This window comes from Bactrocera tryoni, chromosome 1 (assembly GCF_016617805.1).
Source record: "Bactrocera tryoni isolate S06 chromosome 1, CSIRO_BtryS06_freeze2, whole genome shotgun sequence".
NCBI lineage: Eukaryota > Metazoa > Arthropoda > Insecta > Diptera > Tephritidae > Bactrocera > Bactrocera tryoni.
In genome coordinates, this window is record NC_052499.1 from 8,178,319 (window position 1) to 8,204,412 (window position 26,094).

At 37.3% G+C, this 26,094-nt stretch overlaps 1 protein-coding gene across 3 annotated transcripts in view; it reads left to right on the forward strand.

The window, feature by feature from the left end:
- The first annotated feature begins 352 nt into the window (after nucleotides 1-352).
- Nucleotides 353-26,094, forward strand: part of LOC120782665 — a 76,497-nt gene continuing 50,755 nt past the window's right edge. For all 3 annotated transcript variants that reach the window (XM_040115043.1, XM_040115044.1, XM_040115042.1), the window contains exons 1-5: nucleotides 353-1,077; nucleotides 3,776-3,980; nucleotides 9,008-9,130; nucleotides 9,196-9,531; nucleotides 9,598-10,369. In XM_040115043.1, coding sequence (XP_039970977.1) covers nucleotides 968-1,077; nucleotides 3,776-3,980; nucleotides 9,008-9,130; nucleotides 9,196-9,531; nucleotides 9,598-10,369 — 1,546 coding nt within the window. In that variant the 5' untranslated portion in view covers nucleotides 353-967. The remainder of the gene's footprint in view (nucleotides 1,078-3,775; nucleotides 3,981-9,007; nucleotides 9,131-9,195; nucleotides 9,532-9,597; nucleotides 10,370-26,094) is intronic.

Genomic DNA, 26,094 nt, shown 5'->3' on the forward strand with positions numbered 1-26,094 from the left:
TAGAATAGGCAGCACTGTCGAGCAGCCAGCGTCACAGCGCAGCGTACGAAGCCAGATGGCAAAAGCGAGCACAATAAATGCAACACAGCAACTTGTAGAGGCAAACCGCGGTTTTCTAACCAAACTACACACACACATACACACGTATTATATATAAATAGAATTTCGTTAATAATAAATAATTAGACTACAAGGATGGTAGAAGGCACTACGACGTAGCGGAAGAAGGAACTAGACGAAAACTGCAAAAGCTTTAAAATACTAGTAAATAACAAAAACCAATACATGCATATTTAAATTATTACTCAAATTAATTAATTAATAATTGAAAAAAAGCAAATAAGAATATTTAAAAACTCTAAAATAACTACAAAAAATCATTAAAAAAATAACATAAATTCATAAAAAATTCAAACAGCACTCGCTCATTTCCAAATACAACACGAATAACGGCAAAACGCAGAAATAAAGAAAATAAAATAACTACAAAAAAAAAGCAACAAATATAAAAAGAACTCTAAGCATATATTCATCAACGCAAGTACATAGGCCAGTAGAAGACGTCATTTGTCGCCACAACAACAACAACAACTACTGCTACAATAAACTACATACTACTTTTAATGTAAGTAGCTACATACAAGTATGGTAACACTAAACAAAGTATAAATTAATCAAATCGAATTAGCGGGACAGCGGATATTGTAAACTAAATCAACGAAATTATTTCTATATGAATTTTTTTCACATTTCAAAGCCTTATTGAACTTTAAGCTTTAAGCTATATTAGAAGCTCTCAACAACTCACGATTCGCCATTGTTAAGCGAGCCTAGCGAGTTTTGTATACGGTCCTTACGCTACGCAACGGTATAACGGTACACATAGCAAGCAAACAGGCGTACATACATACATACATATATACATATATTGATAGTTGATTGCCAAACGGCGTTGTAGTTAGGAAAAATGGATGATATGCCAGATTTGTCGCACCTAACGCCACATGAGCGTATGCAAATCGAAAATGTACTCATGCGTCAAAAGCAGGAGGAGGAGGCGCACAATGAGATAATGCGGTGAGTATCAAATGACTATGAATATATAAATATATCTTTATATACTTGCATAAATATATTTATACTTAGAGTCTATATATTGTTTTTAGAATTATAGTTTGCAAGTAAGGAAATGTATTTAATTACAAAGGAGAGCATTCGCAATGACGTAATAAGTTACAATTCAGATGCCGATTCCTCTCGTCGGCATACTGGCACTGAAGTTTAGTCTACAAGTATTCAGCAAATGGTCTAATTATGATGTTTTTAGACATGATGTTCTCAAGAAGAAATAAAAGTGCTACAATTTAATGCTTTGGCCAAGAATTTAGCCTTATTATATCATTATATATAGAGCCATTTTATCTCAAAAATTATTTCGAGCAAATACCCGCTGCGGTTTGCTCATATAAATTCAAGCCGAGAAGACCAATTTTCGATCACATTTTGCAGCGATTGCAACCGGCAATAATGCTTACAATATCGGCTCGGGATTATCAGTGTAGACAAGCGCTTCACATAAACCCACAAAAAAATATCGCACAATTGTGCAAGCCACGTCCCAGGCACACAATGCGAGATATTTACTTGTAATAGCTTACTAAAAGTATCCTTCAAAAAATTGAATGCTTCGTTGGCTGTATGGCATATCACGCCGTCGTGTTGGAACCAAATGTCGCCCACATCAGCATGCTCTATAGGGTATCCCATTGACTGCAATTTTAGTTCTATTTTTGAAGAAATATAGACCAATGATTCCATCAGGCCATACAAATTTTCTTATGCTAATCGAAATACTATCTCAAAATCTTCCATAAAGTGGATGGACAAAGCTCCAATTATTGCGCGCCATGCCGGACGAACTCATTCGGGTCTTCTTCTATATTCTGCACCGCAGCAGTAATAATGTCCCTCTCCGAGAATGTTTATTATCCACCAAAGTAAAGGACTTTCGAAACCGATCTATAGTTTCTCGAATTACTGAGTCTACTAGGCTATAATGTCGGCCGAATATTGGTCCTTAATTACGCCGCACCAATATGGTCGCCTGAATGCAGTGAAACGCAGACGAGGAAGCTCCAGACTTGTCAGAACACTGCACTTTGGACTACGACATGATGCCTCTTGGTGTCTGCTATCAAACACGAGCATTGTGAGGCCCGTATGCTCCCAGCTTATAATGAACTTCTCTCCAAGCAGTTCTTACTGGGGCTTTTCGTATAAATCAGCCACCTGCTTGGATCGGAACCGCCTCCTAGGAGCGTCAAGAGATCATTCCTCAACTACGTCGACGACATCAAACAATACGCCGATCATACTTCGAACACAACTAACTTCCGACAATCACTGACGGCTATTCACAGTGGAGCCATCAACACTTTCACCGACTCCCTTTCAATGAATGGCGTATTTGGAGTCAAACCACCAAACATTGCAGACGAAGAGCTCGAGTTGCCGCGAGCAACAAGAGTGACCCTTGCGCAGCTACATTATAGTTACTTTAGCAGGTTAAATACCTACTTATCCGGAATAGAACCCGACATATCTAATATATGTACCACGTTCATTCAGTCTCCGCATAACACTAGCCACTTTTTCGCATACCCCCACAAACATCACTCATCTGACACCTCTCTCCCTTTGGTCCCCCGTCGACGTTTCTTCGGCCTACCGTTGAATGACACCGACGACAGCTTAGCTAATCCTTACCATCCTAACGGGGATTAGGTACCCTTTTCAACAACAACACCAAATATTGCACACAGCTAGATATGGACCATTATTTTGGAAAAAGTTTGCACACAGTGTAAATCAAGTAATAGCTATCAAAAAGACTAAATCCGAAAAAATACTGTTTGAATGAAAAACCACATGTCTAAAGCAGTGAAACAAACAAACTATGTCAGCTGAGCAAAATGACAATTAATTTTACCGAAATTCATCGCAGTTTTAGAACTCTCTATTGATTGCCACACCTTCTACGCACTTCCATTGTTAACTTGCATCACAGTTCTCTGCGCAGATTTGCCACCGTTTCATTTTCAATTCTCTACATTGATCCGTTAATCCAGTAGCTGAACTCGAGTTAGTGGAAATTTTAAGGAACGTTTTTACAGTCTACTGCGCTATGGCGATGCCCGTCGTACTAATTAGTTAGTTCAGTTATGCAAATTTCAGTAACATTGTCAAGGGCGCCACATAGGGGGATGCGAAATGTAATCCCAGCGGGCATTTATATAGAAATGTTAAACATCGGCTCGCAGAGAACATCAGCGAATTAAGAATCTATAAATGGGTTTGGTTTAATAATGTTGATTTTTCGGTGCGTTCTTAGGATAGATGATTGTGGAGATTTCGGTGAATTCGAGACGATGACTCTTGCTTTATTAAGAAGTCGAGATAAGCAATAAAGCAAGGGAAAAGAGGTCCGTAACATAACGGATTATGGTGCAGATCACTGCTCTATGTCTGTGAGCGCTTATAAATTAGCCATAAATGTGCCATCATTCCAAGGGTCCAATTCGACAAGTTGTTGGAAATCAGGTTCATATTCAATTCGTTTTGTGGTAAAGCTTTAATTCACAATCTTCAACACTCGGCACAAAAAAACTTTCGATCACTTACTTACTTCGACTTACTATTTTACAAAAACCTTTACATACAAGTATTATTTTTAAGCAGTGAGTTTAATTTTATATATTTAATAATATGCTTTCAGCCGCAAACAGGATGAGGTCGTCTCATTAGAAATGCAAATACGCCAACGCTCGGAGGAGCAGAAGAAATCCGGCATCGAATTGGGTGCAATCTGCCACATTTGCCTTCAAACGAAATTCGCTGATGGAATTGGACATATTTGCCATTATTGCAACATCGTGTGTTGTGCGCGTTGTGGCGGAAAAGTGACACTGCGCAGCAACAAGGTAAGCGTGTGCTAACGACGAACTATACCGTTGTTTAATTAATACTCTGGCACTGACAATGAATGACAGTCAACGAAAGCCAAAGTCCAATTAACTGAGCGACCAAGAAGTTTATGAATAGGTTCACGCTAGTTCTGCATAATTATATGGTATATGCACTCATGTTTCCATTTAGGTTGTTTGTTACACATATCATAATAAGCCTATTTACATTTGACGGGTCGATAAGTTCTAAAAGCAAATCTGACAGGCTTTCATGAAAGTTTCTCAACGTGTGTTCAGATGCATTAATGAATTGAGGAAGTGCATTTAAACTGTTTGACTTTGGTTTTTACTTTAAGGCATCAAGAGAAGAGAATATATCTAAGTGTGTTTATAATTTCAAATTAATTATGAAAAGATATTGCAGTTTTAACAATATGCAAATCTTGTTTAGAATATATACCTTAAAATAGAAATCGACTGGCGTGTAATCGACAAGTGTAGACGGTTACTGTCAAAATCACATCAAACTCGTAGTTTTGTTTTGAAGACGTGTGGAAGCTAACGAGTTCGAGTTAAATAAAACTAAAAAAAAGTGTATTATCGATCGGTGGTACGATTACGTTTTGCTTTTCGAAAGAGAATTGGCGCAATGAAATCAAAATGCTGTTGGTTGCTGTGTACATTGACTCTTTATCTATCTATGATGTCAAATTTGATGTAAAGTATTTCAAAATCAAGATATCTAAAATATCTAACACGGACGATAACCTGATAAAGTTTTCGTACTGACCGCCAATTGAACTTTTGTTGGGACAAGCAAAATCTCAAATCAATAAAGAATTTTCTGTTTTCTATCGTGACCGTCGGTAAAATGCCCAATGGTTTATACCAGAGAGGTAATGGGATCATCGAAACAATGGGATTTTCTGAGCGATTCTACTCCAAAGAAAGCGGAAAATTCACTGTCCATAGGAAAGCCGTAGATCATCCGGCTTCTGCAGCTTACAAATTACAGATTACGTCGTTTACTTGAAGAAGGGAAACATACAGGGCTCTATATGTGTCGAATTACTGAACCGATTAGACTTCGACTTGCAAAAAAAACCGGCTCCATGGCCTACACTTCCGCTGTGTCACTGTCCAATTGTTTGAATTCTGCTAGTAATTACTGATCCATACACCGTATACTCTGGATTTGGCTCCGTGTGACTTATTTTTGTTTTGAAACTCGAAACGTCACTCGCGACTCAGAAATTTGAGTCGAATAAAGAGGATCGGTAACCTTCACGCCACCTAACGAAACAAACACAAGTCTTCGAAGTTATATCTGCCATGGAAAAATTTCTTATACACTCCATTAGCCATTTGGAGTTAGCTTCAAACTCGTTGGTCACGTTTTCATCAGAAAACAAGTAAGAAAGAGCTAAGTTCGGGTGTCACCGAACATTTTATACTCTCGCATAATAAAGTGATAATCGAGATTTCATTATCCGTTATTTACATATTTTTCAAATACCGTATTTGTGTAAAGTTTTATTCCGCTATCATCATTGGTTCCTAATGTATATATTATACAGAGAAGGCATCAGATGGAATTCAAAATAGCGTTATATTGGAAGAAGGCGTGGTTGTGAACCGATTTCACCCATATTTTGTACATGTCATTAGGGTGTTAAGAAAATGTTATATACCGAATTTCATTCAAATCGGTCAAGTAGTTTCTGAGATATGGTTGTTGGTCCATAAGTGAGCGACGCCACGCCCATTTTCAGTTTAAAAAAAAAAAGCCTGGGTGCAGCTTCCTTCTGCCATTTCTTCCGTAAAATTTAATGTTTCTGACGTTTTTGGTTAGTCGGTTAACGCACTTTTAGTGATTTTCAACATAACCTTTGTATGGGCGTGGTTATTATCCGATTTCTTCCATTTTTGAACTGTATATGGAAGTGCCTGAAGGAAACGACTCTATAGAGTTTGGTTGACATAGCTATAGTAGTTTACGAGATATGTACAAACAACTTGGTAGGGGGCAGTTCCACGCCCACTTTTCCAAAAAAATTACGTCCAAATATGCCCCTCCCTAATGCGATCCTTTGTGCCAAATTTCACTTTAATATCTTTATTTATGGCTTAGTTATGACACTTTATAGGTTTTCGGTTTTCGCCATTTTGTGGGCGTGGCAATAGGCTGATTTTGCCCATCATCGAACTTAACCTTCTTATGGAGCCAAGAAATGCGTGTACCAAGTTTCATCATGATATCTCAATTTTTACTCAGGTTACAGCTTGCACGGGCGGACGGGCGGACAGACAGACATCCGGATTTCAACTCTACTCGTCACTCTGATCTCTTTGGTATATATAACCCTACATATATCTGACTCTTTTAGTTTTAGGACTTACAAACAACCGTTATGTGAACAAAACTATAATACTCTCCTTAGCAACTTTGTTGCGAGAGTATAATAAGAAGACACTATCATGCGAGCAGAAATTCCAACAAAAAATAATTCATGTGTTTTCGACTACATTTTTAATGTGTGCTCGTAGAGAATAAGCTTAAGTCACCGATTTTGAAATTTTATTGGGTTCTGCGGTTTTGACTTGAGTAAGAAACATTTTTAAAAAGCATTTTTACTTTTTGAATCACTTGAAAACGCTTGAAGAAAATATAAAAAGTTATATGATGCGTACATTTCAGCCAGCATAAATTTGTATTTTAATTAACAACCACCAGAAACCAAAGCGCTAACTGTCCTTCAACGACAAATGTATTTAAGCATGAATAAGTTGATAGTTGCCAAGCGGTATGTACATAGTAGCATATACTGCACCATTTACAACATATACATATGGTATACATAAGTATACATATAAGGCATCATTTACCACAGATTTGTCGTCTGTTTGTGATTGCTTTCTTTTCAGTAGCCATTGTCTTAGCGAAAAGTATTAGCACTTACATGACCTTGATTATAACTTAATTTATGTGTTTGACATAACGCATGTGATTTCGCGATGTCTTGCGGCATATGGGTCAGATGAGAGTGTGATAGGCGAGTTGCCTGCAAAAGCGACGTAGGTCGAGTTAAAAAAGTAATTTAATATACATATATAATTGTTTTTGGCAAAATATCGAATTCAGCGTGACACAAACACACACAAATAAACGTATGTGTAATAATTCTACGCCCATGCATGCGGTGAAGGGGGTGTGATGTTACATGCCGTCTGAGTCATAATTCTGTTCAAGCCTTACAATCTATATAACTACTATTGGATCCGGCCACGCGTTACTGTGGTATACATTTTTTTTCATTATTCATATAATAAACTATTCAACACAGTGAAAATTTTATTTACGAATAAAGAAGCGAAAACGTTTTTGTCGGTATAAGAATCCAAGGGATTGTACTTGAGGTTTAATTTTATGTTTTATTATATGTTCATACAAATAAAATTGGAAAAAATACGAATTTAAGGCTGCTCTCTCAATGACTGGTTACCGGCCTTTCTGTCCAGCTAATAGAGTTGTCCGCTTAATAGATTGTACTTAATAAACATCAACAAATTGTTGGACCGGCCAATGTGCATGGTTAATGGAGATGTTTCCATCTTCTAAGTTGGTTCGAACTGGACACAGTGTGCTAAATTTTACTAAACTTGGTTCAGTAGTTTAGGAGTCCATCGCGGACAAACAACGTGACACGTATTTTTTATATATAAAAATATGTACATGTTGAGGGAAATATGTATTTTTTTGTATTTTAACAAACGTGACAGACAATTTTCTTATTTAAAAACTCGCAATGCCAGTGTCCATGAGGTGCTGATTTTAAGCGATCGGCTTGACCCTATTCTTCCCACACTATGCTAATAGATGAGAATCTATACTTCTCTCTCTACCGTTTTTAATATCAGCGCCATTATGATCGGACCTCACTCAGCAGCAGAGTCTCCCTCTGCCACAGCTACAAGACTTTTTATGCTATTTCGTTTCCTAGGAATAAAGCCACTAACGTTGTCGTAACTATAGCCCATAGTCGCAACAGCAATTAATGTGAAAGAGTGGTTCGAAGAGTCGCCAAAGAAATCTTCTGACATCTGAGAACACAAAATAGTCCCTGGAGGCCAGATTTGGACAGTACGGTGTGCAGCAATAAGTTTTTGTAATAGTCGGACTCCATACCTTGCCAGTCGACAGTTGCGTTTTTCCACGCTTTGGAGCAGTCCACTCCGATAACTGTCGATTGGACTACGAAATGAAGTGGTGAACCATGTATCAACCATCGTCACATATCAGGGTTTATTACGCTGGAACATCTCCAAACACTGCTCCGAATCATCAACTCGTCGTTGGTTTTGCACAGAGCTTCCTCATGCCCAAATTCAATTCAATTTATATCTTCAGAGTTTCTGCTATCTCGAACAACTTGATTTTACGGTCATGCGAAATTATTTTTTCAACTTTTTGCTTTGTCGGTAATACATTAACTTCGGTTTCAACTATAATACTCTTCACAAACACAAAAGGTCGCCTAAAAGAACTTGATTCTGTTCGTTCAGTTTGTATGGCAGACATTTGCTTAAGTGATCCGACCTGAACAAGTTCTTCGTAGAATGCATCGTTGCTTTGGATATTAATCTATGCCAAATTTCGTAAAGATATCTCGTCAAGTGAAAAAGTTCACCATACAAAGACTTAATTTCAGTCGATCAGTTGGCATGGCAACTTTATGATATAGCAGTTCCAACAAACGAGCAGTTTCTTAGGGAGAAAGAGATATGTGCAATTTTTAAGATCGTTATTTCAAAATATAAGGCGCTAATTCGCTTATATACAGATATACGGACAAACTAACAGTCATGGCTGAATCGACTTAGCTGGTCACGCTGATGACTTTAGTGATCTCGTGGCTTTGTGACTTCAAACACCCACTACATGATAAAATAACAGTACTGGACTGAGTACATAAAATATATTTTATCTAATAATTTATTCCTCTTATCTCTCACATATATATTTTTTTTGCTTTCCAAATCAGGTAATATGGGTCTGTATACTCTGCCGCAAAAAGCAGGAACTACTTTCAAAGACTGGACAATGGATGAATAAGGGACAGCAACAGGATAGTTTCCTGCGACGCATCGAGCCCGATGGCAGTAGTGTAAGTACAAAAACAATAGCACCAATATGTCCATTATACAACTCAATTATATTGTACTCGAATAGGATATCTCGCAGCAGGCCATTGTCGATCCGCACGATACACTAGACAAACGCCCGAAGCTGGAGCGAACGCGCAGCGCGGCCGAAAAAGAGAATCTTCCAATGCAACGAACGGGAAGCGTGCTGCGCCGGCAATATTCCCAGCAAGAGACGCCCACAAATCGGCGTTTGTCCGCCTCCGACAGCGGCGCAGATATGAGTCCCGGGCAACAGCGTCAACGACCCATGCATCAGCAGCAGCAGCAGCAGATGCAGCAACAATATGGCACGCAAGGTGGACAGCAGCAAGCGGGTGGTGGACAGCGGGCAATTCCCGACGATGATCCACGCTATTATCAGGCATGCAATTGCAAGAAAACTGTTGGTGTTGTAAGATGTTAATTGAGATTTTCTATTAATTTACAGGGTGAACTGGATGGTTTGATGCGTCAACATCCACATCTGGCGCATCCAAGCCAGTTGCAAAAGCAGCAGCAGCAACAACAACAAGGCTATCACCAGCAGCCGCCACTGCAGCAGCAACAACAACCACATGCGCAGCATGTGCAGTATCAACATCACCAACAACAACAACAACAACACCAGCAGCAGCAGCAGCAACAACACAAATATCAACAGCCAACAGTGTCACAGCAGCAGGCGCAACAACGCAATTTACCACCACACCACCAGCAGCATCTGCCGCCGCAACAGCTACAACATCAGCAGCCACAGGCGCTGCGCTCGCATATGCAGCCTGGGTCCGCACAGGTATCGGGTGGCATGACGCAGCAACAACAACATCAGCAGCAACAACATCAGCAGCAACAACAGCAACAGCAGCGCCAGCAACTGCAACAACAACAACAGCCACTGCAACAACAAAGGCTTCCACATCAACACTCATACAGTCCACAAACGGCACAACTGCCTACGCCACCGTTTAGCGGCGGCCCAAGCGGCGCATCGTATCAGAAACCGGCGCCATTGTCGCGCAATCTCACCATAAGCGGCGGTCACGCCATGGATATGGCCAGCTATCCGCAGCAACAACAGCAACAGCTTCAGCAACAACAACAACGACGCCCACTAGTCGGTGCCCAATACGGTCCACCGCAACAGCGTTCCTTCAGCAGCTCGGAAGAGGAGATACAAGCTCACATGCTAGCGCCACACTCAGCCGAATATAACTACGACGGTGAGTCGGCTCGTTTTGTCCAATTTGCATATGTTTTCCATTCTCACTCTCTAACTTTCCCTCTACAAAGTACACTTGCCACTATTTACTTGCTTTTTGAAACATTTGTGGTTTAACTAATACAATTGCTCGCACCCACTTCTCATTGAGTATTCGATTCAACTTTAATATTCGATTTTATGTTTTGAAATTTTTTACTAAAAAAATTAAATGGAAAATGACTTTTTTTAATATTTTAAATTACTGTGTAACAAATTTCAAAAATTTCAAATTCCATTCAGCAGTCTTTTCGAACTTGCTGCTCGTGACAGTTTCCAATAACCGCCTCATTGGTTTGTTGTCTCTTTCGTTGGGAGTAACCGCTAATATTTGCGAATGGACATTGTTTTTATTTACTTAAAATAATTTGTTTTTTTTTTTTTTATTTATTTATTACATTTCCTGCAAATATAAATTATTTTGTTTATTTGTCAGCACGAATAGCACACTTTATATTCATAAACTAGCTAGAGTGCTGAACACTAAATTAGTTTAAGTTAGACGCAAGAAGAGTTTCATTCATCTATTCGCATTGTTTTATATCAACAGTTATATACTATATATATTTATCAGGCCAGTTATCTGAGCAGATGGTATATAGAACTATGGACTTATGTTTTAAAAATTTACTAAGATCTAGCTTATTTGTATGCTAACTTTAGTTTAAGGAGTACTATATATGGCATTTATGAACACATACTAATTAATTATATGCAAACCTACAGTAGATTTATGCCAGAGCTCTTATTAAATTCTTAGATCCGGTATGATATATTAGCTTGCTGAGCAATTTTTTATACTCTTTGCTTTCTAAATACGAGTGTAGATGATTAATTATGGTTGCTAAAAACTGTAAGCTTTTAAAAATATAATTAGTATATAATTAGTAGTATTTTTCGGCGGGATCAAAACGACAGTCTACGTTCAGGTCTACGTAACCAGAACGGCCTCAGATTTTTATTCGACCAAGTATTGTCATTTCAGCTGCATTCCCCTTAATTTATTTACGATTTTTTTTTTCATGCAAAAACAGCAACAACTTTTGAATGGCTATTTTGTAAAACACTTGATCTTAAATACATGTCGGTGGAACTTCGATATCTAACTATGACTCTGTAATAAAATAAAAGGCTTTGACAACTTCAATATATTTTAGCTGCCAAAGCAGATGCGAGTATTTACCTATCAAGTCTTGGACACGTCGTTCTCTCTCTCTCTCTCTATTTCTCTTTCATAGTAGCTTTAAAACTTTATCCCTGCAAGAAATGGAAAAAGTCTTTATCGCCTTCGTTATATTTTAGCTGCTAAGGCAGAGCGGGGTATTTATAAATTAAGTCTTGGACACGTCTGGTCTCTCTCTCTCCCCGTATGTTGGGAGATTTTGGCTCTCTCTCTCTTTTTCCCTATTTTGGAAGATCTCTTTCCTCTCTCTCTCTTTCCTTCCCTATTTCTCTGATCTTTACAGTAGCTTCAAAACTTCATCCCTGCTGGAAATGATGTGAAACAAAGAATTTTATTTTTGCGCAATTCTCTATGGTGACTCACAAAAGATGGAAGCTTTGATGAGTTAAAATCATTCTACAACTAACATTCAACACAGTTAAGTGCTATAAGATACTGATATGATTATATTTTTTGGAACGAAATTAGAAATAAATTATCGATTTACAGAAATGTTTTGATTTTGAAATCAAAGACTTATGTTTAATTTCTTGCATCAAGAAGAAACTGCGTGGTCAAATTACAGTGCGTTTAATGAACCTAAAAACTCACACAACCGAAGAGTAGTTCGAAATATCTACGAATCGGTGTTGATACCACGCACACAGTAATATACTATACATATGTATATCCAGGTTCCGCATGCGACTAAAGTGGCAAGTTAGCATGCCCTCACACCGCGATCCCCAACAATGAGTGTTGCAAAGTCGTGTTGCAATACAAAATGAAGCAGCAAAGAAGTCTACCAAACGAAGTAGGCTACGAGTCCTTGTTGTTGCTGCTGTAAAGTTGTACATCTTTTTGCTGTATGTTGTTTTTTCTTGTTCTTGTTTGGTTGACTTTTAATAATGTTTTTTTTTTTGTGTTTTTTTTTTTGTGGGTAGCTGCTGCCCTCTTCGCTGACCTGAAAACACAATTTGCAAGCGCATAACAATAACAAAAACAAAAACAAGAACAGCAAAAGTCATAAAATATCTAGCACAACAACAAATACAAATTGTATGTAAATCACAAAAACAATTATGACCACGGCAAAGCTAGATGACGCTCCTTTGCTGGTTTTGGCGCAATTTTACGCCACAAACAGACACATATACAAGCATATATACATATTTACATGCACACACACATGCAAAACCTATGCACACAGCGCTACAAAAAATGTAGAAACTTCTTCGCTTCTCCGCTCGTTGTAACAATAGCAAAACATCAGCGATAGCCACGTCAACTGCAGGCACAACAGCAGCACACAATATGCATTCCGTTACAATTGCTGCTGTGCGAATGCGCGCGTTTGTGTGTGTATTTGTAAGTGTATCGTGTCCACACAATATTTCGAGATTATTACTTTTTTGCCGTTACTTGCATTCTTTAGTTATTTTTTGTATCGAATGCTGAAACATGTTGCCGTTATTTTCCGCTCTTTTTGTTTTTTTTTTTGCCTGTTTGGCTCTTTCTTCGAGCATTTCCTTTGCTTTCGGACTGTGCCAATTTTTGGTTCCTTGCTCTTGGCGGCGCCATCAATATGGCTTACACAATTTGCGCGGATAGCATTTACATTTCTAGGCAACGCTAGATTCATTACGCTAATTAGAGAGCAGCAGCGAAGCGGTCGCGCATAAAACACGCTCGCAGCTACACACGCGCGCGCACATATGTCTGTGTAAAGTTATTGTAATCGCTTGGCGTCAGCGCTTAATTTGCACTTGAAGCCAATGCAAATGCAACTTTTCGCAGTTTCGTTTTTGTTTTTGTTGATTTCGCCTTTAATGCAGTTCGCGAAAATCGCAATAGTGTTGCCATTGCTGGAGCACACCTACACGCTTACTGTATATATGTATGTATGTAAGTAACGTTGGCATGTGGCTTGTAGCAAAAGTTATTTAATGACTATTTATGACAATCACAATTGTTGTTTTACTTCTAACGGTGCTCATACGTGCCACACATCTGCAACGCATTGCGAACTTAATATCGAGTTGCTGCAGTCGTTTACCGTTTGATAAAATTCAGTGCGAATTAGTGTAATTTTCCTATCTCTCATGTTTCGCGAAACAGTGATGAACAGTGCTTCTGATTAATAAAGACACAATGCAACTTTTAAATAGCGTTAGCTGCCACAATTTGAACTCGCTCGAATTTTTTTCGTTTCAAAACAAAAAAAAGTTTTGCAAAATATTATTCTCGTTTTAATTGCAATCCTATAACTGTATTATGTGAAAATGCAGTAATTAGTTAGATTCCAGTTAGTACGAAATGATTTTTTTTAAATAACAATGGCAACTCCATTGTGGAGCAGGGAAACATAATTGTGTGTGAAAGAGTAATTAGGACTAAAAGAAAGCCATTGCATGCCTCTTTAGGTAGTTAAAAAGTCGCAAAGAGCATATTTCCAGTTAAGTTCAAGCATTTTCTCAGCCTCCACATGTTAACCAAGCCTTTTATTTGAAAGCAAAACTTTTGTCTTTGTTCCAAAAGCCTCATGCATTTTTCAATCAGATTCCAAGTATTTGAAATGATTTTTTCTTTATTAGCTTTCCCAATGTTAGCGAAGTTTACTGAGAATGCGTTATATGCCCACGAAAAATTGGAGTTTCGCCACAAGATGGAGAGTTGTAGTTTCAGCCACCTTCGAGATTTGATTGATTTTTTAGTCGGCCTTTTATGACAGTAATATCCTGGGGGCTAGCAAATGTCTTTCGTCACAACCTTGATCGCCTTTAAAAATTATTGTAGTTCTGCTTCATGTAAAGCATATAAATAAGATTTTTCCTTTGGGAATATTTAAGGTCTAAAGTTTATCCGGACAACTCCGCTTCGATTCAGGCCTTGAAACAAAACATAAAGCGTATCATTCACAAGTTGCCAGTCGAAATGCTCGAACGAGTCATGGAAAATTGGAGTCAACGTATGGGCCATCTGAAACGTAGTCGCGGCCAACATATGAAAGAGATGATGTTCAAAAAATAAATGTCAAAGATTATTTTTCATATTATTTCGTTTCCTAGATAGTTGTTAACTTCATAGACCCCATTGGTAATACATAAATTTAAAAATATATTACTGACACTAAGGAGGCTCGCAAAATAATGAATAATTTGCTTCAGCTCTGTGCTAGATAACCAGGGTATCATGTCCTTCAAGCAGAAGAACTTATTAATTCCATATCCAAATTTATTTTCATTTGTCATTTTGCAGTGCCCGTTGTCGTCCGCAAAATAAGAACCAAATTACGCAAATGTCGTGCGGTGCGTATGAGTAACTTATGAATTATATCTGAAAATTACGGTTTTTATAAACTTAACGTGCTATTATACTCAAATGGAGGTTGTCTTATAACCTTAGCGAAACGCTTATAATCTTTAGAGTTGTTTATTGCATCTTTTAACGAACTCTATTCAGCTCATCCTATTGAGTAGTCAAAAAGTCTTTTCGTATTTCTAATCAAACTCCAACTTATTTTTGTTTATGTTTATAATAATGAATAAATAAACAAATATGCACCTTTTTGATCGACCACTTTTAGCCATTTTACGCTAGAGACACTGTTCCATCAGTGTAAATCGAAATTTCGAAATTTCCAGAACGGAAGCGAACGAACCTTTGTTGTGCTACACAAACTGATACGGCGTCGTCTTCGTGAACTTCACACACTTCATTGGTGGCTTGCTTTCCATTCTTCCCTTTTTATACAAAAACTGCAACGACATCTATTGACAAAATACGAAAAGATTTTTTCGACTACCCAATTCATAAATGCAAAAATATACGAATTAATTTTTTTCAACTCTGTGCTAGATAACCAGGGTATCACGCCTTTCAAGCAGAATAACTTATTTAGTGCAAGAAAATCATCTAAATCCAAATTTTATTTTCCTTTATTATTTTTTTGCAGTGTCCATTGTCGTTTGAAAAACAAAACAAATTACGTAAATGTTGAGCGGTGCGTATGAGTAACTTATAAATTGTATCAGAAAAATACAGTTTGGTGTATTTTATAAACTTTTCGTCCTATCCGACTTAAATGTAGCTCGTCTCTAAGTGAAACACAGTTTTAGTTATAATTACAGTTATAGTTTTGGGTGTTTATTAGTGCTTTTTCTAACGAACTCAATTCAGCTTATCGTAGTATTCTATACAGATAACTGTCAGTTTGACTTCAGAGAGATAGAATAGTGATATCTGTCATCCCTTGTCGTATATCGAGTTAAAATTCATGTGCGTCACACGGCTTTTCCGCATATTCAAGTATTCATTAACGTTCTTTTGATAATCTTAGAGTGTCAACTTTCTGGACCCACTTCTTTGTAAAGTGACCAAAAATCATTTTGTCGATATTATTGAAGCTTTCGTTCTACATTCAGCATCCTCGGTGTTCAATTGGATTCTACGGAACATAGCAAACAACTTTTGAGTGATTGAAACTTCAGCTGCTGAGCTCGAAAAATATTCACCAATTTTAGCTTTGTCCGACTGCTGTGTGTTTTGAATGTTAGATCTAACAACAAAACATATGATGCAATTCTGGTGCCGCCGATTCTGTAAAATTGTATGAACCCTACGGCCCGAGGGATTGTAAATATATGGGGATAGTGAGTGCTATGTGTAGTCAAAATGTCAATTAGGCGCCGCTCTAAAATACATTCAGTGCATGATGCGGTGATGCTATTCTCATAGAGTATTTTCGGTTTCTTCTTGTAAACATCCGTAGTTCTTTGACTTATTTGAGAGTGTAATCTTCTTGAATTTCTTTGCATCATATTAGTTACAAGCTGGTATATACATATATGTATATGGTATTCGCTTTTGGCTGAAATACATATGCATGAATATGAAAATGAACTAAAAACTACAAAACAAGAAATAAATGAAGAGGTGAATGAATAGCTCAAACATTACAAAAATGCAACAAAATATATCACAAAAGTAGCAGCAAATGCGCTCAAAGACCACCAAGCAGATATGGAAAGCGCCAACGATTGATGCCACAACTCAACACAGCAACTGTGGTGAGTTTAAACACAAACGCAACTCAAATACACTCAACTCATTTTTCCACTCACTCAGCAACACTGGAAAGCATGTGACCTAACGAATTGTGCTCACTCCATTGCTCTGCTGCATGACATCTGCCACATGCGGTGGAAAGCTATTACATAGGTACAAGCGTATAGCATGTGTTGTGGTAGTTGTATGCGTGGCGCCTACGAATTGTATCGCTTCCAAACATTAACAGTGCGTGGCTTCCAAGTACCGACCACCAAGCCCCGCATGTAAAACTGTTATTCTCCTCTATTTTCACTCCGCAGTCTCAGTCTCGCAGCACAAATATTACTGTCATTCAGTTCGCGTTAAAATGCGGCGAATTGAAATGTGCTCGTGTGTGGCGCAATGAGAGCGCAGAGCACAAGTTACGGCGAACTTCAGCGAAAAAAGTGAAATAAATATTTTCATTGTCATTGGAAAGCAAGTGCACGTTCATATGAGCATTGTAAGCGCGCTGGTGGTGAATACGCTCGTTTGCTACTATTTTTATTATACTATAGTCTCAAAAACACACAGCGCTGTTTGTAGTTATGAATCGGTCTGTGTGAGTATGTCTATGTGTGTGTATGAGTTGAGGCAAGTCCTGCTTTTATCAGCGGAACGCTACGCATTGCCTTTGTATCCTAAAGCAAACCTACATTTGTTGGCTTTGTTGCATTTCCACATGCAAAATGTGACGATATGTATGTATGTTGTGCATGAAGTGGGTTTTATAAAGTACGCTTTGTTTTCGTTTTGTTGCAGCATACTCACATATCAGTCAATCAAACTGCCACAACGTGTGTGATTGGCGTGCCACTGCTGTCCATTAACGTTTAAGTGTGCATATTTATAATGTAAAGACCCATTTAATATCTAAATTGCGGAAATGTGCTGATGGTGAAGATGAAATAAAGAAATGCTGCACAGAGTTCAATGACATGACACTAAAAACTTCTTGAAAGCGGTGTTGAAGAAGTTTAGTGTTTTCTATCCGGTAAGCAACTTGTGGTATACTAGTTGACAACTAATTCAGCGCCACTTTCAAACTTGAAATCACCGTTCCAAGATGTTCATCATGTTCCAAGTCTCCAAGGGAAGACTTAGTTCTCAAGCGCATGGATTGTAGCATAATTGGGTTCTTAGAACGCCTCGTGCTGGCTAACATGCATATTTTAGCTAATAAATCGAGCGTTGTGTTGACACCGCCTTATAGATGGAAATAGCTACCACCTTACAGTGACTCCAATTTATAGTATTTTCAAGTCAGTCTGTCTTCATTTTTTATAATAAATACTAAGTGATATTCACTTATCACTTTTAATTGTATTTATACAACTTTCGCTATTCACTTTCGAGCAATGTCGACAGTAAAGTCTATTACTTGGCAAGCTGACCCACATTACACGCTCGAAATGGGCTCTATTTCAATTAGCACACAAAGATGTCAACAACGGCGAAGCCAATGGCCAATAGCCAAACGCCGCTGCGTATGTATGCAACAACAACAATGCAACATTTAAAAAAGATTTACTAGCAATAAATATAATAACAACAATACGACAAACAAGCAGCTGGTGAAAGCAACTCATTCACAATAGGGCGCATTTCCAGCGAAACAACTAAGAAACGGCACAGAAACGAAAGCAAAACGAAACAGAAACAATTGAATGACAGAAACAGCAGCTTTAGCAGCTTTACATTATGCGTACAAGTCCTGCGACGAATGGTAAACGAAGCGCTTGCAACAGACACACAAATCAGCGACGAGCCAAACACCCACCAGTTTGGTTGATGTTGTTTTTGCTGCAACATTTGGCCGAAATAATTCACATGCAAACGAAGCATTTGTTGTTACTGCTACTACAAGTCGTTTATGTGACTGTGCTTGTGCGTGTGAGTGTGTTGGTTTGTGATAGCGTGACTATATTTTTAGTTGAGGCAGCTCGTGGAAGCGTTGCCGTGGAATGACACTGGAAGTGCATAAAAATATTCTGCCACAGCTTTTAGCAAAATCGAAATGAAATTAGTTTTCGATGAACTTCAAAACGGTGTAAACATTTTGGGCGAGCTTACAATGCGCGCATCAAGCACTCAAGTGTTGAAGAGGCTGAGCGTTAGAAAAAAGCAGCTTTGCGCACTAAATTAAATAAATTCCATGCAATTTCTGTGAAACATGTAAAAAAAAAATAGCAACAATAAGCCAGCAAGCAACGTAAAGCAGTTGGCATACAACGGATTTTCGGATTTTACTGTGTGCGCTGTGAGCCAAGCGTACAGCGTGGCGTATGAGTAACATATAAATTGTATCGAATATTTCGTGGCGCTGCAATGTGTGTGCGTTACGCGTGACAGATGTTACCCTAAAAGTGCGAAAAATTGTTAACTAATGCATAAATGCTACAGTGTTGCTAGTTTTTAAGAAAAATAATTCTTTGTAGTTGCGTGCATTTATACAAATGTGCTTGGAAATATGTATTGTGTAGTGTTTTCGCTAAACGTCCTTGAGTTGACGGGCATTCAGAAGGTGGCTCATGGCAAGCAGCAGCACACATGAAATGAGCAGGCCTAGGGTTACACTTTACGCACAAAAAGGTGTAAAACTATATGTATCTAAACATATATGTATGTATGTGTGTGTATGTTGAATATAAACAGCAAATATGTGCGCAGCAGCGTTGCATAGACTAAAATAAAAGCAAAAAAAAAAAAATATTTTAATATTGGTTAACAAATAATAATAAAATAATGCTAGAAAATGTGATGCAAAGTGCTTAAGTTGAGCAATCTTGCAAAATGCTACTAAAGTGAAATAAAAAATGAACAAAAATCAATGCTCAATGTAGTGAACCAAAACGGCGAATACGCGAAACAAGCAAAAGCTACCAATAAAACTAATAAAAAAGAGGTAAAAAGCTAAAAAAATGTGCTTAAAAGTAAAATCTAATAAATAAAAAGTGTTAATAATAAAAAAGAATGTTATTTAAGCAAAATCTTAACCGAAAAGTGCGCTAAAATATATTATACCGCTTACGCTGTGAAATTCTAAGCAAGTGCAGCTAGCAGCTGTCATGCCAAGCGCAAGGAAAATCAATGAAAGCAATCAATTTTGCGCGTCGTCTCGTTAATTTCTACTGGTTTTCCAATTCTACTTCATTTTGATTGTGTTGCTGCCGAGTTCGTTGCGCTAGGGCGCTCGACGACAGTTAATTATAGCGCTGCGTACACCCATCCACGCTCAACCTGGGTTATGCACAATATATTTACAACAATAAATAAATTAAATAATTAACAGTAGTTTTCCATAACGATAAACTCCTTCAAAACTCTGATATTGAAACTGATCCTGTTTTCCTTTGAGTTTGCCACCAATACATATGCTGCATTGGTGCCATATGCTCGCTGTCGCTCACAGCACAAATATAGAGGTCACCTACTCCACGACTGCGGCGTTCATAGTTTATAGTATAGTTTATAGTATGAATTGCTGATTTCTTTCTTCACTCCTTTATGCCGTGTTTCGCTATGCATAAACTCGCTTCCTGCCGCTTTGTTGTATTGGGTTGCTCCATTTACGTCCTACGCCAGCTGGCATACTCGCACACACACATACACGCATACGTGTGATGACTTGTAAAAATAACTCAGATGTACACGAAAACACGCAGACACACAAAAGTTTCTTTAGATGTATCTACTAACACACATATACACATACATACATACGTTATATATATAGATTATATATATATTTATATACGCTCACGTTCGCGTCTCAGCGTCGTGTTCGTATTGCACGCTTGACTGCCTTGTGTTTCTTCCTAAGGTCATCCGCATTCTCTAACCAGCCACTTTTTTACCGCCCACCAATGGCACATGCCACACGTCGCTGTTAGGCATGGCAAAGCGTGCAAAATCTGATGACTCCTTCGTCTGTATGCAAATGTGTGTGTGTGTGTGTAATATTAACATTTTATTTGAGTTAGAGTTGTTAGTTGCTTTGCTAAGAAACCTCTCGGTCAGCTGCTATATAGGTAAATACTGCAGCTTTTCCGTTACTACTGAGATCTCTTTAAGTAGCCTTCCATGTATTTGATGGCATCTCTGCGTTTACTTTTCCACTCTAACTAAACTCAAACTCTAAACCGAAGTTCTAAAATATTTTTAATCCCAGCTTCTGGTACCCTCCACCGACACATTCTCTTTCGCACTGACTGAAAAGGTAACCGAAAAAGAAATCCACCCTCACCATAATCTAAGGTGTGTTTTTTCGGCTATAGTTTACCGTTTCTCTATAGCTTTGCAGTTATCAACGAGTTACTCCTGCTTCATTCCATTTTTTAAGCCACATAAACTTAACTGTGTGATGAATTTAATGGCAGGAGTTGCTGAGAATGATCATTTGATGAGATTTGCCTTATTCACAGTTCCTGTATAGATGTCTACTATGAGCACAAAATAGTAAAACTTTGTTCATAATTTTAAAATTTTGAATTGGTTCGTCAAAATTTATATCGTCCCACTCAAATTAACCGCCTTGACTCCAATACACTTGTGCCAACGTTTTTTCCAATTCTCGAAACAGTTGCTAAATTCAATTTCCGGAATAGCCTTCAATGCGCGTATCGATTCATGTTTAATGTATTCAATTGACTCAGAACGGTATCTCCGGAGCGGTCGTTTGTGTTTGCTGAATAGCCAGAAGTCACACGAAGCTAAATACAAATACGGTAGTTGCGGCACGATATTGGTTGAAACTTAGCGAAAAACTCACGAAGAAGCAATGCAGTAAGCGACGGTGCATTATCGTGGGACAAAAACCAAGAGTTGTTGGACCGTAATTCCTGCCTCTTTTTACGAATAGCTTCGAGCATACGACGCATAACACTCAAATATTATTACTTGTTTACAGTTTGGCCAGGCGGAGGGAATTCGAAGTGCACCACACCTCGATAATCGAAGAAAACTGTCAACGTAACCTTAATTTTTGACCTGCTTCGACGTAGGTCTTTCGGCTTTGGCTCAACTTTGTCACGATATTCGGCCGGCTCATTGTTTGTTTCAGGGTCGTAAGCATAGATCCAAGATACATCGCCAGTAATAATAAGTTTCATGACAACCTGGTAGTCGGAAAGCATTGTTTCACAGACGTTAACGCGACGCTGTTTTTTTTTCGAAAAAAATTTACAGATTTTTAAATCAACCGTGCTTTCACTTTCCTTAGGCCCAAACAATCTTTCAAAATGGTTTTCACAGATCCTTTCGATATTCCAAAGATGCCAGTAAGATCTCTGACTGTTAATCGTCGGTTCTGAAGCACGAGTTCCTTTATTTTATTGACGTGTTCATCATCAGTTGATGTTGATGGGCTTCCTGGACGTGGTTCATCGCGTTCTCGACCTTCTCTGAATAATTTGTACCAATCAAAAACACTTGTGCGCAACAAACAATTATCACCGCAGGTCTTTTATAATATTCTAAACCCTCTCGGAAACGGCTGGATCGGTCCAGGCTTGAAAATTTCCATTCACCTTTCTGTGATGTGCTTGTCAGATAATGATGGAAAGAATAAGATTTCTATAATAATTGCGATTTTTTAAGCCATTTGAAATTTTTTTTGGCAAAAAACGACTTTTTTTGGGGCCAGCCATTTTATCAAAAAACAAAATATCAATTAGTACTTCGGTTAATACTTATATTCTTCTTTATAAAATCATATTTTTCTTTGGATTGGAGTTAATTTTATGCAGAAAATTTTCCTCAAAGCAGATTTTTTTTTGAAGGTTCTCCTGGAGATTTGCAGGAAAATTTTTCAAAATAAACAAAATTCCTCATAAAAATAATTCACAAAAAATGCGTTTGTTTCTAATTGCAAGTGGATACAGCCCCATAAAGCGTACAATAACTATTTATGGACGAATCCGCAATAAATATTTCGTTAGCTTAGTGATGTGATAATCAGAGAAGTAATTTAATCTTATGCAGGCAATAAAATAACGCTTTCGAAATATATAGTATGCGAAAGTAGAGTCCAATTCCATTTTGGCGTGAATAGCTTTGTGTCTTTCTTTTCCGAATTTATCAAGATGCAGTGTGAGAGCTCCATATATTTTAAACTAGATGTGACGTTCAGCTCTCTAACTAGTTAGTAATTTGCCTTAAAACAATTAGCAAATTGAAAATTTATAGTAATTAATGTTGATTGTTTTTAAAAAGTTTACCATCCACAACATTTATCGTAAACAGGACAAAGACTATTTTATAGATTTGTTTTTGATATTAATACGCCATAAGTTTTTTCTCTATAAAATCTCGAAAATTAGATGCCAAGTCAGTCGACAAGATCTACAGCCAGACTTTTCAAATGTCCCCAGCCTGAGTTTTTGTATGTATTTCTATAAGAGAGCCTCAATTTTCATAGTTTTGATGACGCACATGTAAATATCTCTCGAAAAAATTCTATAAATAATTGTCATCAATTATTAGGCTCACAATAGTTAAAAATTATAGACCACAATTTTTTTGTTTAAATCCGAATAATCGTAATATTTTTTGATCTATCTATATATATAATTCAAGAAAAGCAACTTAAACTTGGAGGCCCTATGTTCCACCTAGGAACTACGGGAAAATATATATTAAACTTAATTACTTAAAACAGCAGTTTAAATAATGTTTTTAATATACAAATAACGGCGTATAAAAACACAAAAAAAACAACAAAACTATTGCATAAAACTACAGCAAGTTTTATGAAAGGTTTTTACACTCAAAAAACAGCAACACTGTGAAGTGCGTGAATTCCACAAAAATGCCGTAAAAACGCGCCAAGAATCGTTAATAAAACTTTATTACAAACGAATACAAATTTTTTAATTAAAACCTAAAAAACTCTACTTTGGATATAAAAAGCGCAAGGTAGGTCGAAACAACAAAAACAAACTCTCTTTTAAACGCTGTGGCAGCATTAATAAATCATATAAAATAAATTTGACTGCTACTTACATATTTACCTATATATAAATATTTCAATTTATGTCGAATATCAAATGTTTTGTTGTTTTTGTACACCAACAAATAGAAAAGTGCTTATGCCTGGAAACAAAAAGAGCAGAACACGCTTACTTTGCATTGCTGTAAACGCCTCAATGCCAGAATTGCACACAACTACAAAAACAAGACACACAAAAATTTGGAGAAATAAAAAAATGCGGAAAAATTTCACACAATAAAAAATAACTAAAAGACGCAAGTCATGGCACACAAAGAAACATCCCAATAATCACTTACATATTTGTTGTCATAAACGCCGCCATCAGAAAATAAATACTATTCATCTGTATCACAAAAACAAAAAAAAAAATCAAAAAAAAAAAAAATGATAACAAAAGCAAACAATAATTAATACCAAATGTAAACGAAATAAATCAATAACCAAATAAAGACACGAAAACCAAAATCATAGCAACAACAGCAAAACAAAATTTCAATACAATATTTCATGCATTGATACCGTCATACCAGCACCAGCATACATTGAAACATACATGCATATTTACATAAGTAGCTCCATATATGTACTCGTATATACTAGACAAGCTATATATTAGCGCTAAAGCTACAAAGTATATATATACATATATAACATAAATATGTTTGCATCTACATATATATATAAATTTATATGTTAATAAACAATTATATAGCTTTGTAGTCATAGCTGAGACAATGTATGCGAGAGAGGATCAATAGAATATGCTAGGAATGATTTGTGTGCACCACAAAGCGCCGCTAAGTAAAGCGAAAGTACATAAGCGCACATAATAGTAAATACAATGCACCAGCGCATACATGCAAACAATCTTACACATAACTGGTTGGGTTCTTAGACAAATACTAGCAAATATTTAAATTTGTATTTCTTGCATTTCTAAAGCACCGTTAGCGAACCTTTCAGAGAGAGTCTGTAAAAGTGTTTCAGTATGCGTTTCAAATTTATGTTTCCTGCATTTTTATCAAACTCCACTGTACAGTTCAATTGCTTAAGCAGACCTTGTTAAACATATGATTAGTAGAGACTCATTTTCGAAGAGTTGAAAGCAAAAATTATCATATTTTATGCAGATTATCTAAGCGCAAATCATTCAAACTTGAGTAGTTCACAGACATGTCATCATATCACATTAACAGGTCTTTGATTGGGTTGTTCAACTCGAGAAATACTCGTACAGTTTCCATTTCATCACTTTATTTTATTCAGGCAACCGAAATACTACATTGCAAAAACATTCATTAAAGATACTATAAACTCTGAAAAGTTGCCCGAACTATAAGGTTCCTGAAAAGGCATCTCTATGCCCTTGTGATCAAATAAGTGTTAATTTTCATATTTTAAGAATGAAAACATATATATGTACGTATGAAAATTTCTTTAACATGGAAATAAACATGAATTCTAAGTAATATTATATTATGCATCACAGCAGATTTTCAAAAAAGCCTTGGTACAAGATGAACAGTGATAAACTTCCTAAATCCGTAAAGATATACAATTTGACCCTTGGACCGCGGTATATTTACTGCCCCGGAGTGCAGTCTACTTCAAAGAAGTGACTGTCTTCTCTGATAGCAGGGCGTTGATACCAGCCTTGAGCTTACTAATCGTGCGTTCAACGCTGGTTAAGGAATGTCTAACCTCATTATTTATGGCAGCGGGTTACTTTCTGATAAGACTAGTATTATTACCAACTCACAGCGGAATCGCAGGTTACTGTAAAGCTGATAATATTGTGGTACCTGTCACGTCATCAATACAATGGAAATAGATTTGTACTCTACGCTATTTGTGTGTTCTCCTACTGCATAGTAGGGTTTACCGGGAACTTAGTCAGCCCTGGACTATCATCGGTTCTTGCGTGTCGCGAAATTCTTTTGGCCCAAGAGCAATAATGAAATATCCTGAAATAGCCAGCCTTAAGTTAAATATCAATAGATAATTTTCCAATCGAGGTAGATGCTGTAAGCTTGAGAATCTGACCGGATCCCAACTGCTAAAAATGTATGAAAGAAACCGCTATGAAAGCATTTCAACCCTTGACTGTCCCGCGTTTGCGAGATCAAGGCTTAAACATTTGGCTGCCCATATTCTCCGATATCCTACCGAATTGCTGCGAATTAAAATTAAACGCCTAAGCAAATTTGTATTGGTCATAAAGCGCTTTGCTGACTTATAAGATTAGATAAAGGAGTGCTATTTTTAAAGCTTCTGAAAATACTGCACATACTATTAGTCCAATTGCGATCACTGGATTAGCCATGAAACTAACCTAACAGATTTCTCTTCTTCTTCTCTCTTCCCAAAAATGGATCCAAAATATTTTTTGTAAGAAAACGTCGAAAATTCTGTTCACTCAGACACTTCTGTCGATTTACTGATCAAC